Source organism: Arvicanthis niloticus, assembly GCF_011762505.2.
Source record: "Arvicanthis niloticus isolate mArvNil1 chromosome Y unlocalized genomic scaffold, mArvNil1.pat.X SUPER_Y_unloc_23, whole genome shotgun sequence".
Lineage (NCBI taxonomy): Eukaryota > Metazoa > Chordata > Mammalia > Rodentia > Muridae > Arvicanthis > Arvicanthis niloticus.
Window position 1 is genome coordinate 45,697 of NW_023045014.1, and position 19,286 is coordinate 64,982.

The 19,286-nt window shown below is 35.1% G+C and overlaps 1 protein-coding gene across 2 annotated transcripts; it reads right to left on the reverse strand.

The window, feature by feature from the left end:
• Positions 1-5,197: 5,197 nt before the first annotated feature.
• On the reverse strand, positions 5,198-14,184 carry LOC117701271 (vomeronasal type-2 receptor 116-like). 2 transcript variants are annotated; one of them, XM_034493075.1, is made up of 6 exons: positions 13,979-14,184; positions 11,038-11,320; positions 9,687-10,490; positions 8,342-8,566; positions 7,068-7,191; positions 5,198-6,099 (listed from the first exon to the last, which is right to left on the reverse strand). In XM_034493075.1, the coding sequence occupies exons 1-6, from the start codon at positions 14,182-14,184 to the stop codon at positions 5,198-5,200; spliced, it is 2,544 nt and encodes an 847-aa protein (XP_034348966.1). The 2 variants fall into 2 exon arrangements, with proteins under 2 accessions (XP_034348966.1, XP_034348965.1); XM_034493074.1 differs by having other exon boundaries at positions 5,198-6,102.
• Between the last annotated feature and the right edge of the window lie 5,102 nt (positions 14,185-19,286).

The window sequence follows — 19,286 nt, forward strand, 5'->3', positions numbered from 1 at the left end:
ATCCTTAGGATATCTCTTGGTGCTACCAAGTTTTTCATTTAAGTAAATTGTAAAATGCAACAACAACAACAACAACAATAATAATAATAATAATAATAATAATGATGATGATGATAATGATAATAATAAATAGCAGATAGGGCTGCATGGGCATTTGCACAAAAGAGGATTCCATTATGAATGATTTTTTTTATTTTGTTAAGAATGCATTTATGTGGATATTTTTGTTTTGTATCCTCAATTTCTTTGTCAAGTGATATAACACCAATATAGAGAACATGGATGGTAATCATAATGAAGTTCAGCATAACATGCCAGAAGAATGTTCTTTGACAGGTACCACCAAGAATTCTTAATAAATAATGTATTTTCACTTGTCCATGCCTCCTTATTAGTAGTGGGATAATATATGAATTGAACATGTGCAGTTTTTATGAATAATGAGAAATTATCTGTGAGTTCATTTGATCATCAGTTCTTTTGTGTTTTGATGATAGTGTTTCCATGAAATCACCCAACATCTCTGCCCATTGTATTTATTGGCATGCTTTCCCACACAGATCCATGAGTCTTGAGTAGTATTGTTGCTTTATACAAACTGATAGTAAGAAGATACTCCTGAAGACAGCCCTGACTTATTTCATCAGATATGGATGAGTTAAGCTGGTCCACAACAAGAAGCTTAACTTATGATGCATAGAATTCAAATTGCTATAAGTGATACCCCATGCTACTAGAGGAAAAGGTAAAAAGAATAAAGACCAAGTGGGAACCACACCAGAAAGATTCCCCCAATTCTACATGTACACTTAAAACCAATAATGTTCCCTCTTATAAAATTTTTCCTCATCCAATGCTCAGAGAAATGTGAAGAAGATGGTTTTGAAAGATCCTGAGACTGAAAGCTGGCTGTTAAGATATATCTCCTAGGACTGGCATAAGTAGACTATGATGTCTTATTAATACTACCCCTAACATGTGATCTAAAGAAAGAACACAACCGTGAGCATACCAAACTTGATGGAAGAAAGTTTCCAAATTTTAGCCTACACAAGCATTTACAGGAAACTATAAATCAGGAAATGTTAGAGGTTTTCATTTTCATGAAAGAGAACAAAGATTACTTGTGTATTTCAAAATAATGAGACTTTAGAATATAAATTAATGCAATTTTACATGTTTTCTACAGATTTATTTCAAAATATATACATATATAAAAATACACTTGGGCATTCAGTAAGAAATAATGAATTAAAAAGCCTGTGCTTTTCAGGATTGCAGGAAGGGGTAAAAAGGATATTTTAGAGACAGAATGTAAAGAAAGAACATGTAAATTACAATGTAAAAAACAGACTAAAAAATAGCAGTTGAAAAATAATGTAACAATACTTTAAGAGAAAAATAACACTGGATTCAACAACAGATATTCAAAAATAATAATGTGTGTCTTGTTTGTGTGTGTGTGTGTGTGTGTGTGTGTGTGCGTGTGTGCGTATGTGTAATATTAAGCTCAAATAAGATTTAGTAGATCTCTGGTGCAAATTTTGGGGTCACTTAAGTATACTATCATATCATCTGGATAATAATAGTGTGCTCAAAGCATTAACAAGCTGAGGAAAAAATCAGGAAAACAACATCCTTCACAAAAGTCACAAATAATATTAAACACATTGGAATGACTTTAACCAAGCAAGTGAAAGATCTGTATGACAAGAACTTCAAGGTTCTGAAGAAAGAAACTGAAGTACAACTCAAAAGATGGAAAGATCTCCCATGCTCATGGAGTGGCAGGATTAATATAGTAAAAATGGCCATTTTGCTGAAGGCAAGCAATTTACAGATTCAATGCAATCCCCATCAAAGTTTCAACTAAATTCTTCACAGAATTAGAAAGAGCAATTTGCAAATTCATTTGGAATAACAAAAAACCCAGGATAGTGAAAACTATTCTCAACAATATAAAAACTTCTGGGAGAATCACCTTCCCTCAAACAATAGTGAAAAACCTGCATTGTATTGGTACAGAGACAGGCAAGTAGATAAATAGAATAGAATTGAGAACTCAGAAATGAACCCACACTAATATGGTCACATTTTTTTTTTGAAAAGGAGGTAAAACCATCCAGTGGAAAAAAGACAGCATTTTCAACAAATGGTGCTGATTCAACTGGTGGTCAGTTCGTAGAAGAATGGAAATCAATCTATTCTTATCCCCTTGTACAAAGCTCAAGTCCAAGTGGATCAAGGACCTCCACATAAAACCAGATATACTGAAACTAATAGAAGAGAAAGTGTGGAAGAGCCTTGAACACATGGGAACACAGGAGAAATTTTCCTGAACAGAACAACAATGCTTTGTGCTCTAAGATCAAGAATTGACAAATGTGATCTCATATAATAGCAAAGATTCTGTAGAGAAAAAAACCCAACCAAACAAAACCAAAACAACACAAAACAAACCTGTCAATGGGACAAAATGACAACCAACAGATTGGGAAATGATCTTTATCAATCTTATATCTAATAGAAAGCTAATATCTAATATATACAAAGAACTCAAGTAGTTAGACTCCAAAGAGCCAAATTAAAAAATGGAGTACAGAGATAAACAAAGAATTCTCAAATGAGGAATACCAAATGGCTGAAAAGCACCTAAAGAAATGTTCAACATCCTTAGACATCAGGGAAATGCAAATCAAAACAAACCTGAGATTCTACCTCACACCAGTTAAAATGGCTAAGATCAAAAACTCAGGGGACAACACATGCTGGGGAGGATGTGGAGAAAAAGAAACACACCTCCAATTTTTTGCTGGTACAACCATATTAAGCAGGTACAACCACTCTGGAAATCTGTCTGGTGGTTCATCAGAAATTTGCACAGAGTACTACCTGAGGACCCAGGTATACCACTCTTGGGCATATACCCAAATGATGCTTTAATATTTAACAAGGGCACATGCTCCACCATGTTCATAGCATCATTATTTATAATAGCCAGAAGCTGGAAAGGACCCAGATGTCCTTCAACAGAGAAATGGATACAGAAAATGTGGTACATTTACGCAATGGAGTACTACTCAATTATTAAAACCAATGAATTCATGAATTTTTTAGGCAAATGGATGGAAGTACAAAATATCATCCTGAATAAGGTAATTAAGTCACAATATAATACATATGGTGTGTACTCACTTATAAGTGGATATTAGCCTAAAAGTATGGAATACTCAAAATATAATTCACAGTCCACATGAAGCTCAAGATGCAGGAAGAACAAAGTGAGGAAGCTTCAGCCCTTCTTAGAAGGTGGAACAAAATATACATGTGAGGAAATATGGTGCCACAGTATGGATCAGAGACTGATGGAAATGCTTTCAGAGGCTGCCTCACCTAGGGCTCCATCTCATATAGAGACACAAACCTCAGACACTACTGGGGATGCCAAAAAGTTCTTGTGACAAGAGCCTAACATAGCTATCTCTTTAGAGGCTCTTTCAGAGCCTGGCAAATACAGCGGCAGATGCTCACGGCCAACCATTGGACTGGGCATGGGGTCTCCAATGGAAGAGTTAGAGAAAAGACTGAAGGTGTTGAAGGGGTTTGTATCCCATAGGAAGAACAATAATATCAATCAACCAGAGCTCCCAGAAATTAAAACAGCAACCAAAGAGTACACATGTAGTATCCCATGACTCCAGCTGTACATGTAGCAGAGGATGGCCTTGTTAGACATCAATGGGAAGAGAGGCCCTTGGTCCTCTGAAGGCTTGATGCTTCAGTGTAGGGGAATTCAAGGGCAGGGAGGCAGAGGGAGTGGGTGGCCAGGTGAGGAAACACTCTCATAGAAGCAGAAGGAGAAAGGATTAGATAGGAAATTTCTGGAGGGGAAACCAAAAAATGTGATAAAATTTGAAATGTAAATAAATATAATATCCAATAAAAGATGGAAATAAAAGATGGAAATAGAGATTTAGTAACTCTGCCGGGCGGTGGTGGCACATGCCTTTAATCCCAGCACTCGGGAGGCAGAGGCAGGTGGATTTCTGAGTTTGAGGCCAGCCTGGTCTACTGAGTGAGTTCCAGGACAGCCAAAGGCTATACAGAGAAACCCTGTCTCGAAAAACCAAAAATAAATAAATAAATAAATAAATAAATAAATAAAAATAAAATAAAATAAGATTTAGTAACTCTTATTCTGAAAAATTTATAATGAGACCCTTCATCTGGTGTGAATTATATGTTCACAGAACTCACTGATATTATGGTGATAAAGGTATTGTGTATGATATTATTTTCACTACTGATATTTCTTACTGAATGAAACTCATTCATTTCATGTTTAAATGGTTTGTTTTCATAAAACTAAAAGAGCCTTATACTGCAGACAAACACTGAAACCCATATTCCTTTTCATGTACTGTACTCATCTTAATGTGTTACCTGATATTTTTAACATATACACGATATATTGTAAAGCTACTCCGAAAGCCTACTCCTCTGTGATGGCCATCAACAATATGCAATGCTGCGTTTATGCTCCACACACTACTAACACTCACTCTTGTATCTCTTTTCAAATTGGTTCTTTTTATTGTATCAGTAATCTATAATCTATTATATTCCAAATCATTAATGAGACAATTTACCATTTTGCTAATGTCTTAGTTTCTGTTGCTGTAATAAAACACCATGGTCAAAAGGAACATATGAAAACAGTGTTGATTTCCCTGTGTACCTTTGTCACAGTTAATTGAATGACACCAAGATGAGAACATGAATGCAGGAGCCCAATTAGAGTCCATGCAATTATGCTCATTACTGCTGTCATGTCTGTGTTATCTCAAATCCTCTTTCTTATAATTCCCAGAACAACATGCCTGGAGGTGGCACTGTTCACAAAAAATTGGGTCTCTTTATATTAATCTTTAATTAAGAGCATTGCTTATACATGTACACATCAAAATGACGGCAGCTATGCCTCAACTGAGATTACCTACACTCAAAATTGAGGTTTGTGTACTCATGAATGAAACCATTTTCTACCAAGCCTTAGTCATGGGTATTTCATTAGGCAGTGCTATCCTGCTGTGATAGCATATTATTTAAAATTTTTGTATGACTTAGTAGTACTTTTGTTAAGACAAAGCAAGAAGATATGTTGAGTTCCATCTAACATTTTAAAACTAATGAAGTTTCAATGATGAAACTTATCTTTGTACTTCTGAAGAGAATTTAAATCTTGTCTCAATAAAATAACATAACACTTTGGGATGAAAATACACCCTAGCAACCCAGCACTTGAAGCCAAGATGGAGAAGACCTCCACAACTAACATGACCTTTCCCATAGTGCTGTAGTAGACAGGGAGGAAGGTGATCCAGACACTGCAGAACACCAGCATGCTAAAAGTTAGGAACTTGGCTTCATTGAATCTGTCAGGAAGGTTCCTAGCCAAGAAAGATACAATGAAGCTCCCCAGAGCCAAGAACCCCAAGTATCCCAGGACAAAGTGGAAGGCAATGACAGAGCCTTTGTTGCAAATAATGACAGTCTTCCCATGTTCAGATTGTATATCTCTGTCAATAAAGGGAGGAGATGTTACCAACCAGGTTCCACAGAGAACAAGTTGGATTATGGTACAAATGGGGATGACCAACTTAGGTGCTGCTGTTATTATCCCTCTCATCTTTCTCCCAGGGGTAGTGAGCTTGAAAGCCAGGACCACAGTTATTGTTTTGGCCAACACGGTAGAAATAGCCACTGTGAAAAATATTCCAAACGTGGTTTGCTGCAGGATGCAGATGGCCTGGTTGGGATGTCCAATGAAGAGCAAGGAACAAAGAAAACAGAAGATAAGGGAGATGAGCAGGGTGTAACTGAGAATGTGGTTATTGGCCTTCACAATAGGAGTATCCTTGTGCTTCACAAAAATGATGAGTACTAGAATTGTGATGGCCGAGAAGCACAGGGCCATGCAGGCTAGAGCCATCCCCACTGGATCTTCATAAGCCAGAAAGGACACAGCTCTTTGGAGGCAGTGGGTTTGCTGTAAGTTGGCATACTTATCATCTGGACACCTCACACACTGTTCCATATCTGCTGGTGAACAACAATAAACCATTATAAGATATCATTATTATGTAGGCAATAATTGTGTATTTGTATTATTCATAGGATGTATCAACACATAATTTGGTTTTGACCACTGACTTATGATCGCTCTCCATTAACATATGCTTGGTGATGGAACAAAACACCATCATAGGAAATGGAACATAAAAAACATTATTTATGAAACAAAACAAGAAAAATATGATGATGAATAATATGCATCATCTCAGATTATGACATTCCTCAAACCATAAATTCATAGCTCACAGACAAGAGTAGTGTGCAGACATAGGTATTGATGCCAGGTCATGAAACACATTATGTACTTTGTTTGCTTTGAGAGTTGTTCCCTTTGTCTATACCTACCCATAGGCACCAGAGCACACAATTCTTCATGCAAATACTGTTTGCAAAAAGTAATATTTTCATTCTAGAAACTGTATGCCTCACTGACAAATGCATGTCCCTGTCATTGTGGTGAGATCTCTTTCTTCCCAACCACACATTTAAAGCTATAAGGCATGAAGATTATGGATATTTACATTCATCCCTCTTTCCTTAGCTAGGCTGGGATTGATGATAAGCGCTATCCCCTCTCTTGCTGCATTCTTGAAATCTTCACTCTTGTTTTAATTCTTTGACAAGACATGCTTAATCCTTTAAGCCATCTAAGCTCTTAAAATATCTTTCACTAAACAATGACTGTTACCCTGAGCATCTGGTCTTAATATAAAATCAATCAGTAACCATCATATTGTGAAAGAAATGTGCTGTTTGTAGAATATATTGTAGATTATTTGCTAAGTCCAAAAGAAGTTGATATGATTTAACTGATTAAGTTCTAAACACGGGAGTTTAGGTCTTCAGTTTCCATCTAGGCCATATCATATTTCTAGTCTGCAATGAGAAGGAATTTGAATTCAACAATATCTCTTCTGCATGCAAGCATGTACCTGTTTCATTGGAAACCTCATTTTCTGGGCACTGGACACAGTCAAAGCAGCAGTCTGCTGTATCTTTCTGATAAATTTTCCTGAATCCAGCAGTACATGGTACACTACACCTGGAGGAGGGAACCTGAAGCAACATATATGTAGTGGTGTGTGTATGTGTGTGTGTGTGTGTGTGTGTGTGTGTGTACACGCATGTGTGTAGTTCATGTATACATCATATGTATAATGACCCATAGATTGCTATGTGGGACATTAAAAGATATGACTTTAAATACTCCCCTAATAACCAGCATTACTTAATATTTTTATTTTGTATTACCCCGAAATGCAATGAAAGTCACAGTATATTTATATAACATGTAATATTATATATGCAACATTCAGTTTGTAGCAATTTAAAATTTTTCCTTCTAAAACTGATTAATCAAAAAGGAATGTTTATTTGGCATCAGTTTCTCTATAATTATTTATAAATAAAAAAATAAGAACACTGAGTTGTATGGTAAATCAAGAACAAGTTGTTTGGTGAGTATAAACAAAACATGGTATGTAAGACTCTCATAAAATTAATGAAGTTTTCTTAAGTTTAAAAGAAAACATTGAACCCCCATCCCACCAACCCCCTACTTCTATGAGGGAGCTCCCAGACCCACCACTGACTTCTGCCTCATCACCCTGTCCTTTCCCTATGCTGGGGCACCAAGCCTCCACAGGAACAAGGGCCTCCTCTCCTACTGATGCCTGATAAGGGAATCCTCCACAGAATAGGGGAAACCAGGAATGCTGATGATATTTAAAATGTAAATAAATAAAATAACTAATAAAAAGATAAAAAAATTTAAAAACCCTTGAATCTGGAGAAAGATTTCTGTTAATAAATATGTGCTGTACTTAATTGAACTATAAATATGTTCACACAGCATCAAAAATCAATTATTTACATATAGTTACAAAATTTTCATTATATATATATATATATATATATATATATATATATATATATGTACATATATATTACTATATGTTTAGTAAATATATTCCTGTGTCGTGGCTTTGAATAGGCATGTGGGTGCAACCTAACATGGAATCCAGAGGCCTTTGATCTCTATGACCAGATTTACATGAAGTTGAGAGTTATCAAATTTTGGTGATTGGAACTGAGGATGGTCCTTTGTAAAAGTAGCAATTGGTCTTAACCACAGAGCTATTACTTCAGTGCCTCATGTTTTAAAATTTAGATATTCTGAAAACAACAAAACCTGTGGTATACCCACTGATGTTCCTCCTGTGGCCCACTCCAAGTCTTCAGATGTGTGAAGTTGTTGACTCTGTGGGAGACAAGGAAAATAGCTTCCTATTTTCACTTTTAATCCAAAGCCTTGTGGAAAATTCCATGTGAAGAAAATGTCATAGTCTTCACACTGATTTTCTCTATGGTTCATGTTCACCAGTTCTCCAACAGGGTTAGTAAATACCCTGGTTTTCAGCAAGGAAGCCACCTAAATGAGATGCATCATTAGATGCTTACTTGTGCATATCAGTAAAGGGAATGCCAAATTCAGAATTTCCTCTAATTTTTTAAAACCTTTCAGAAAAGACAGCTGTATTAAAGTAATCCTGGGTAGTAAAATAAAATATACCTTATGGGTAATTAAAATTAATATGCTCAATACTAATGGTCAATGATAAAATGTGCTAGAAAAATTATTACCAGATATCAAGTAACATGGTGTGTTTGTGTCTGTGTTTCTGTGTGCATGTGTACTGTGCACATGTTTGTCAAAAATAATTTGTAAAAAAAGGAAGCCAGGTATGTGCAAATGAAGGGGAAATCTGAATGTCTGCAAGTTGTGAAAATTAAGAATAATTCTGGGTCTTTCATTTATATATATTATGCATGTATGACAAACACACAAACTTAATAAAATGTGCAGTCTTAGTCATTTATGGTTTTATAAATAATTGTTAAATGATTAACTATAAATCACAGCTCAAGTACCTATTCTTTTTTGTTTGTTTTTTTTGTGGTTGTTGTTATTTTTGTTGTGGTTGTTGTTGATTTTGGGTTATTTTTTATTTTGTTTTTTGTGGTTTTTTGTTTTTGTTTTTTTCCTGACAGGGTTTCTCTGTGTGGCCATGGTTGTCCTAGAACTCACTCTGTAGACCAGGCTGGCACTTTGAACTCAGAAATCCACCTGCCTCTGCCTCCCGAGTTCTGGGATTAAAGGTGTGCACCACCACTGCCCACCTCATGTACCTATACTTGAGAAATTTTTCTTTAGAAAAATATTATAACCTAAGTTATAATAAGTCTAAGTCATTACCTAAGGCTTTTATGATAAAACCTTTAGTTCCTATTTTACATTTTGAATTCATTTGGTGAAATGTTGAGACACGTTTTCACAAAACTCCCTGATATTTATAAAAATGTATTGCTTCCATTTAAATCTTATCCTTGTGTATGATATTTATCCATTTAAAGAATCATTTGGGAGTTTTTCAGTGTAGAAATCTTTCCACAGAGAGAATAATCTCTAACAAATGTACAATTGTTACTCAGAGTCCATTTAAAAGATCACATTGATTTATCTAAACATAATGAATAGTAAGAAACTTTACCTGCAGACAGTCCATGAATAATCCCTTGGGTTCTGCCATTTTCTGAGACTCTACTTGTTGAAGAATGAGTTCATGGTAGGTGTAGGCCACAGCATAAATCGCGTTATACAAATTATAACCTTCATTACTCAGGACCATGTCATATTTGTGCAGTGTTGTCCATTCCAATGTGTTGACGAATGTAAAAGGAACCATTTTATTGCTGTTCTTAGAGATTGAACAATTAAAATAATTCCACCCCAGGACAGAGTCAGAAATGTTTACTGGGTATTTGTCAGTGTTTATTGTTTGCATAAAATTCCTAAGTTTAGCAGTCTCACCTTTGTGGTGTGCAAAAGTGACAGTCCCATGGAAGAAATCAAGGGTGAAATCTTTTTTATTTGTGATAATATCCCATTGTGAGGTTGTGATCCATATTCTCTGAGCACCTAAATATCCCCATCGTCTAAGGCTGATTTCTAAAGTAGAGTTCATGTCACCATAAATGATAACAACCCTTGCTGTTGATGTTGTAATTTGTTCATCATATACCTTAGCCCTTGTCATGTATAAGTGCGTGTTTTCTGGGATCACATTCACAAAAGCTAAACAGATTCCATGTCTTTGCATTTCTTCTCTCATGTTTGAGAGAAACTGAATACCCTGGTCATCATCTGAGATGACCAGTCCAATCCAAGTCCATCTAAAATGAAGCATCAAGGAGACCATGCCATGGGACAAATGGGTGTCCTTGGTGGCTACCTGATAGACAAAGGGCAACTGGTCATGGTTACTTAGGTTAGGATTAAATGGTCCAAAGAAAACCTAAAGGATACAGAAGAGAAGATGAAACATCCACATGAGGAATATGATTGTTAGGACACTTGGACTTACATACAGGTAATGTTACTCACCTTCAGAACTTCTGTTAAGGATAATAAGATTATACTCTCTCTCCCTCTCTCTCTTTCTCTCTCTCTCTCTCTCTCTCTCTCTCTCTCTCTCTCTCTCTCTCTCTCTCTCCTCTCTCTCTCTCTCTCTCTCTCTCTCTCTATATATATATATATATATATATATATATATATATATATATTTCTATTAGATTCTAGACTATTTCTGACAAGTCTGAATGTCCTATAAAACAGTTTTCTCTGCTTGCTTAGATATGATTTTTAACTCTTTATCATATATATATGTGTATATATAAAATATATAATATATACTATATATATACACATATATACACACACACAATATGTGTGTGTATGTGTGTAGCAGCACACACATAAGTGCATGCTCTCCTAGCTATGTTGTAGGCACATGCAAATGAAATTTAAAAGTTGTTAACTATTCCAGTGTTATGCCTTCTTACCGTTGGTGTCCTAGAATAAACTGCTAGTCTTAAGGATGATTTCCATGATGGTCCTATAATGTCTGCAGCACACGTTGGATCTAATCCACAGATATAATTAATAAACTCCAAACTATGGTTTTGTTGTGAATATACATTATCCAGAATTCCCAATGTATCTCCACATAGGCCAACAATGATGTCAAAATACAAAGACATGTTGGGTAAAAGATAAGGATTCTTGTTGATCTCTTCAGCAGCAAAAATAATTACCAGAAGAAACTCAGATTTTCTTTTTTGTATTCTATAACAAGGCATAAAAATGATTAAGGGAGATGTATAAAACACAAAATATAAATTGCAAAAGTTTGTAATATGAGACATGCTATATTTCTGTCTAAATTTCTTGAATAAGTTTCATAAATTAGAAGTCTATAGAACTCCATACAATTTAAGAATTCATAGATGTATGGTACTATAATATGATAAATTTTGTATTCGTGAAAACTGATAAAGATTATTTATATCTCTGTCATCTTTGAACTAGATTCTTGTCCTCTTGAGCAAGACTAATTTAAAGTATATTTGGAGTTGTAATTCCACAGATAAATAAATATATAAGCATCGCTTAAACCACACATAAAAGCTATAACACATTCTCCTTAAAATTTTTATTATTTAAATGCAATTTATACATCATATTTTTATTGAGTATTTTGAGAAAGAGGTAATATATCAAAAATTTGTTCAACTTTTATATTCATTTTTTCATAACCTAAAATATTATTAATGAATATTTAATAATATCCATAACTGAGAATCCTATATCTAACATTGAGTACTAAATTGTTTCAAGACATACAAAATATTTTGGGGGACTTTAGCAAAGGAGAATAAAATATTAAAAAGGAATCATTAAAAATTATATTCAAAAGCCCTTATATGATATAGTGTGAGAGTATTCAAAGCACATTATACATCTGTGTACATTGTCTAACAATCAGTTTACTTAAAATGATTATCAGTGTTTGTAGGAAAGAAATTATTTCATCAGTAAGAATATTTAACAGATTTCAAAATAGCAAACTCTCTTTGTAGTAAACATTAAAAATGCTAGTTTTATGCACAGTGAAAATATTATCAATAAGATTTTCATGGTTATTGTAGAACATGATGTTAATATTTTCAACTGTTAAGATTCAACACACAATAATTATTTTAAGATATATTTTATATAAATCAATTTATCTATTTCAAAATATACAATATGATACAACTATCCACATAACTAGAATATTGACCTTTATGCTCTTTTACACATCAATTTAATGTTACCTTTCAGTGTGTTGTTACTATGTCAATTTCATTAAAAAGGTATCAAATTTCTCTTAACACCTCAGTCTTCTTCATTCTTTAAGAACCTTTAAGTGATATCTGAACACAGAAATCTTCTCTCCCTATGAAATGTGCTCACCTGGCCCAGGAGAGTTGGCAGATTATATACTACAATTAGCAATTACCTCTTGTCAGAAGTAAAAATGAAAAACATCCTCTTTTGATGAAATTTGCAATTTCAATTGGAGTGTTTGAAGCTAAGTTTTTCTTTTGAAACCTGAAAAGTGCATTGGCCCAGTTCATATATTTATAAATTTAAACCTAATTATGGCTTATAAAAATGTCACCAATGAGAATTTCCACTATTTTTCTACTGAGGTGTAGGATAAAACAGAATACATCAGAAATGAAATTCCTACTGACATAACAGAGAAGATGAGAAGCCACCATCACTATCAAAGTGCACACAGTGTACTCTGGCTAACAATTGAGAAACATATTCTTTAAATCCCAAAGACATGAAAATTGAATAAGAGATTGGTTGAAGAGTCAAAGACAGAAAACTACAGGAAAACTCAGTCACAAAAAAAGTAGTCCCAGTCATACAGATTATGTAAAATGTGAGTGATTTCAACACTCTTTCCTACATGATCGGCAGGCACAAATGATAACATCTCACACTTGGGATCTCAGAACTATGTAGCCACATTAAGAACAGGTTCTTATCTACAAGAAATGCATTTATTTTCCTAGATCTCCTCTAATGTTATATTTATTTGATAATTAATAGATATATTGACCATCGACCTGATAGTGATAATAAGCCTAATATGTGACTGAGTATTTGCATAATTGGACCAAAAGATTATTCTGGTAACAGAATTGGCAGTCTTTATCCACATTAAGTGTCAACTCCAGAATGGCAGGAGGGATGCATTTAAAGACTATTTTAAAAATCAAGGTATATATGTAATGTTATATTACATTATATCACAAGTTATATGACATATATATTATATATATGTATATATATACATATATATGTATATATATGCATATATACATATATGTATATATACATATATATATACATATATATATATATATATATATATATATATATATATATATATAGTTATTCATGTAATCAGGTACAGTAGACCAGCACATACACAAATATTCCAATGTCTGAATGTATGCCTAACTTTTGGAGACCAAAATTTGATAACATTTTAATGAAGGCATTTAGATGCACGCTCATATAAGAATCAATGGCAGACAATAGAATATAGACAGTGTTGGAGTCTCTTCATATTTTGCTCTTCCCAAAGGTGAGAACTGTGAATTCAAGGTAGATGAAGAGACATCTTTCAAGACAAGATATCCACAAACACTCAACAGAATTTAGTCTCTCCCATTGTCCAGCATTGTGATCTGGAGCCCAGCATAATAAAGATAAACTAAACTGTGACATATTTCAAAGTATTAAAATAGTCAATGATGTAATAATTTTCAGTAGTTCCTAAAGTAACAGGGGGGAGAACAGGACAGAACCCTACAGTTTTTTTATACTGTTAAATAATTCTAATTCATGACATTGAAGAAGGAAACATAGTTAATGACTTACCTAAAAGGAATAAGTTGATTATAGAAATCGTCTTCAACAGCTTCCTCCAATAACATAAGCGAAAAACCACAGTCACTTCTCAAATGTCCATCATTATCTTCAATATTCTTTATCCTCCAAAAGCAACTGAGTTCAGTCAAACAGCACAAAATGAGAGAAAACTTCAGGAGCAAAAAGGAAATAGTGAAACAACACAGCTTCTTCATGTTTGCTAGGATCTAAGCCAGAGCAGTTGCTTAATCTGTTTCTTATGCAGTCAAACATCACACACACACACACACACACACACACACACACACACACACACACACACACACTTACAACTATGTGTCTGTTTTTAAGGCTACTGCTGTTTGGATATCTACTTAATTGTATTCAACAATAATTTTCCACTCATCTTACGTAATGCTCCCTGGGTTCAGTGGGAAAATTCTTGCCTCAAGCTCTACATCTGAGGTCTGAAAACTTTTGATCAAAACATTGTTGAAAACATGTCGTGAAGATCATGTTCTCCATCCTCAGGTGCCATGATTTCATTCATATTATGACATAAATATTTTCAGAAAGTATCTTCTCCTGGACAACTGGGACCAGACCATGTGTCAACAGCCATATGTGTGAACACAATGGATCTCATCAGAACTTCCATAGTAAGACAAAAGTTGAGAAGGTCATAAGTGATCCTTAACATTTAGACATTGAGTTTAATCATGGGACATTATATCTTCCATTGTCTAGTGTAGGGAAGGGCACTCTCACATGCAACATTGAGGCAGGAGTTCACCATTCTCTCTGTTGTTCATATACTATTGTATGCTAGTCATGTTCAAAAAATCTCCTCAAAATTATGTAATTCCTGTCATCTCTAGAATATGTCATCATGCTGAAACCAATAATGACTTGAATTATTAAATAATTATATTGAATAATTAAATAATTAATGAATAATTATAATTATTCATCACCCATCCTGTCCAGTATCAGTACCTGCAAAGACATTCACTGAGTTATAATGCTGATATCTTGCTTGATAATCAGTTTCTGACAGTCAGTGTCATTTGATGAAACATTTCTTTGGTTGATGTTTGTTAACACTTCATTAAAAAAATTGAGAACAATTTCATACATTTTATTCAAAGGAATGAAAGAAATTAGATGTCGTTTATGAGAGAGAATTTTATTGCTAATTTTAGTATATACCTTATAGTTTTCATTCTTGTCTAGTTGGTATTTGTTTTGATACAGTCCTGTCTTGGATTACATTGCAACAACACAGATGTATGTCTCTCGTGCACATTTATGTAACTTGGTTAGATTACAATTAGTGACACAGATGGAATATTGAATTGATGTGTTTTTTTGAACTTCCTTATATTTTTGCCCATAGTATCCTCACTGAGTTAAGTGGAGTCTTTAACTCCATTTTTGTAATGGTTAGTGTGTCACTGGCTTATAGTAAATCTTGCTATGGAGTTTATTGTGCTATCTTAGTTACTATGAATGAGAATTTGTTTCATACTTTGGTTGAATTATGAATTTGTCAGTTTAAATATTTTAGTACTTTTGCAGACCTATAGATTGTGTAAATTGAGTGTCTTGTTGTGATAGTCTATACTTTTTGTATACTGAGTGGTAATGCTGTGTCAAAAGAACTGGAAATGTGGATGGAGTCTGACTCTTCACTCCAGTGTTCTCAGTTCAACACTTGGCTGCAAGCATTTGCATACGTATTGGGAAGGGTCTGGCAGAGCCTCTCAAGAAACAGATAGATAAGGCCCCTGTCAGCAAGCACTTCTTGTCATCAGCTATAGGGTCTGGGTTTGCTGGCTGCATATGGAATGAATCCCCCAGGTGGGGAATTCTCTGGATTTACCTTAGACAGGAGCAATTATGAGTTAATATTATTAAGATGAGTGTGGGGACCCATGCCTTAAACAGGTGCAGAGCCTATCCTCGGTCTCTATAGGTTTTTTTCTCCCCCTTTTTTAGTTATTTCAGCTAATGTCATACCCATTGGGTCCTGGAATCCTCTTTCTTTCCTGGCATCTAGGACTTTCTGGTAGCTAACTCCAGTTTCCCATCACCCATTGTTACACACCTCTCTTCAATTTCCTGACCCTCTGTTCATCTCCCATGTCTCCTCCCACACCTGATCCTGTCCTCTTTCCCCCTCCCCCCTCTCTTCCTCCAAATTCCCTCCTACCCCCTAACTCCAGTGAATATTTTGTTTCCCCTTCTAAGTAGTACTGAAGAACCTACACTTTGGCCTTTCTTCTTCTTGAGCTTCATGTGTTCTCTGAGTTGTTTCATGGGTATTCTGAGCTTTTCTCTAATATCTACTTATCAGAGAGTACATACTGTGTGTGCTGTTTTATGACTAGGTTACCTCACTCAGCATGATATTTTCTAGTTCCATCCATTTGCTTAAGAATTTCATGAATCCATTGTTTTTAATAGCTGAGTAGTACTCCATTGTGTAAATGTACCACATGCTCTGTACCCATTTTTCTATTGAAGGAAATCTGTTTTTTTCCTGCTGCTGGCTATTATAAATATGGCTACTATGAACACAGTGGAGCATGCACCCTTGTTGTATGTTGGAAAATCTTTTGAGCATAAGCCCAAGAGTGGTATAGCTGGGCCCTCAGGTAGTACTATGCCCAATTTTCTGAGGAACCACCAGACTGATTTCCAGAGTGCTTTACAAGCCTACAATTTCACCAGCAATGGAAGAATGTTCCTCTTTCTCCACATCTTCATCAGTATCTACTCTCACTTGAGTTTTTGAGCTTAGCCATCTAGGGTGAGAAGAAATCTCAGGATCTTTTTGATTTTCATTTCCCTGATGACTAAGGATGATGAACATTTCTTTAGGTGCTTCTCAGCCATTTGAGATTCCCCAGTTGAGAATTTTTTGTTTAGCTCTCTACCCCATTTTTAATAGGATTATTTGGTTCTCTGAAGACTAACTTCTTGACTTGTTGTATATATTTTTTATGCCCCTTCTATTCTATGCAGGATTGGTAAAGATCTTTTTCAAATCTGTAGGTTGTCATTTTGCCCTGATGATAGTGTCTTTTCCCTTACAGAAGCTTTTCAATGTTTTGAGATACCATTTGTGAATTGTTGATCTTAAAGCCTGGCCCATTGGTGTTCTGTTCAGTAAATTTTTCCCTGTGTCAATATGTTTGAGTCTCTTTTCCATTTTCTCTTCTATTATATTTAGCGTATCTGGTTTTGCATGCAAGGCCTTACCTCTTAGACTTGAATTTTGTACAAGGAGATAAGAATGGATCAATTTATATTTTCCTCATGCTGACTGCCACTTGACCCAGTATCATTTGTTTAATATACATTCTTTTTTCCACTGGATGGTTTTGGATTCTATGTCAAAGATGAGGTAATCATGTTTGTGGGTTTAATTTTGGGTTTTCCATTCTATTCCATTGATTTACCAGCATGTCTCTGGACCAGTACCATGTGTTTTTTTTTTTTTTTTTTTTATCACAACTGCTCTGTAGTACACTTTAATGTCAGGAATGGTGATTCTCTCAAAAGTTCTCTTATGGTTGAGAATAATTTTCACTATCCTGAGTTTTTTGTTTTTCCAAATAAATTTGGGAATTGCTCTGTCTATCTCTGTGAATAATTGTGTTGGAATTTTGTTGGGAATTGCAACAATTCTATAGATTGCTTTTGGTAAGATGGCCACATGTTAATCCTGCTGATTTGTGAGCACAGGTTATCTTTTTATATTTTGAGGGCTTCTTCAATTTCTATCTTTAGAGACTTAATGTTCTTGTCATACAGAGCAATAGTGATAAAAATTGCATTGTATTGGTACAAAGAGAGGCAGGAAGATCAAGGAAATAGAATTGAAGACACAGAAATGAACCCGCATACCTATGGTCATTTGATCTTTGACAAGGGAGCTAAAATCATCCAGTGAAAAAAAGACAGCATTTTCAACAAATGGTGCTGGATCAACTGGAGGTCAGCATGTAGAAGAATGTAAATCAATCCATTCTTATTCCCTTGTACAAGGCTCAAGTCCACGTTTATAAACAACCTCCACCAAAAAAAAAACAAACCCAGATACACTGAAACTAATAGAAGAGATGGTGGGGAAGAACCTTGAATACCTGGGCACAGAGGAAAAGTTCCTGAACAGAACACCAATGGCTTATGCTCTAAGATCAAGAATTGACAAATGGGACCTCATAAAATTGCAAAACTTCGGCAAGAGAAAGGACACTGTCAATAGGACAAAAATGCAACCAACAGATTGGGAATAGATCATTACCAATCCTACATCTGATAAAGGACTAATATTCAATATATACAAAGAAATCAAGATATTAGACTCCAGAAAACCAAATAACTCTATTTAAAATGGGATACAGAGCTACACAAAGAATTCTCAACTGAGGAGACTCGAATGGCCAAGAAGCATATTAAGAAATGCTCAACATACTTAGTCATCAGGGAAATGCAAATCAAAACAACCCTGAGATTCCACCTCACACCAGTGAGAATGGCTAAGACCAAAAACTCAGGATATCATAGATGGCGGTGAGGATGTGGAGAAAGAGGGACACTCATTCATTGTTGCTGGCATTGCAAGCTGGTACAACGGCTCTGGAAATCAGTCTTGCATTTCCTCAGATAATTGGACATAGCATTACCTGAAGACCCAGTTATACCATCACTAGGCATATACCCAGAAGATGCTCCAACATATAACAAGGACATATGCTTCACTAAGTTCATAGCAGCATTAATTATAATACCCAGAAGCTGGAAAGAACCCAGATGCCCTTCAACAGAGGAATGGATAAAAAATATGTGGTATATTTTCACAGTGGAGTGTTACTCAACTATTAAAAATATGAATTTGAGAAATTCTTAGGTAAATGGATGGAACTAGAAAATATTATTCTGAGTGAGGTAACCCAATCACAAAAGGACACACATGGTATTTACTCACTGATAAGTGGATATTAGCCCAAAAGCTTAAAATAGCCAAGATTCAACTCACAGCCCTCATGAAGCTCATGAAGAAGGAAGACCAAATGTGGATGCCTCAGTCCTACTTAGAAAGAGTAACAAAATACTGAAGGGAGCAAATATGGAGACAAAGTGTGGGACAGAAACTGAAGGAGGGGGTGTCTGGAAACAATTCCACCTGGGTATCCATCCCATGTGCAGTCACCAAAGGTAGAGGCTGATGTGGATGTCAGGAAGTGCATGCTGACAGTAGCCTGATATAGCTGTTTCCTTAGAGGTCTGCCAGAGCCTGACACATTCA

Bases quoted from the DNA above. Each gene is read 5' to 3' on its own strand.
- LOC117701271 (XM_034493074.1), bottom strand. From the start codon at position 14,184: ATGAAGAAGCTGTGTTGTTTCACTATTTCCTTTTTGCTCCTGAAGTTT. The intron at 8,567-9,686 runs GTAAAGTTTCTT...CATCTCATTTAG, and splicing joins TATTCATGGACTGTCTGCAG to GTGGCTTCCTTGCTGAAAAC. The intron at 6,103-7,067 runs GTACATGCTTGC...GTTGTTCACCAG, and splicing joins TGAGGTTTCCAATGAAACAG to CAGATATGGAACAGTGTGTG.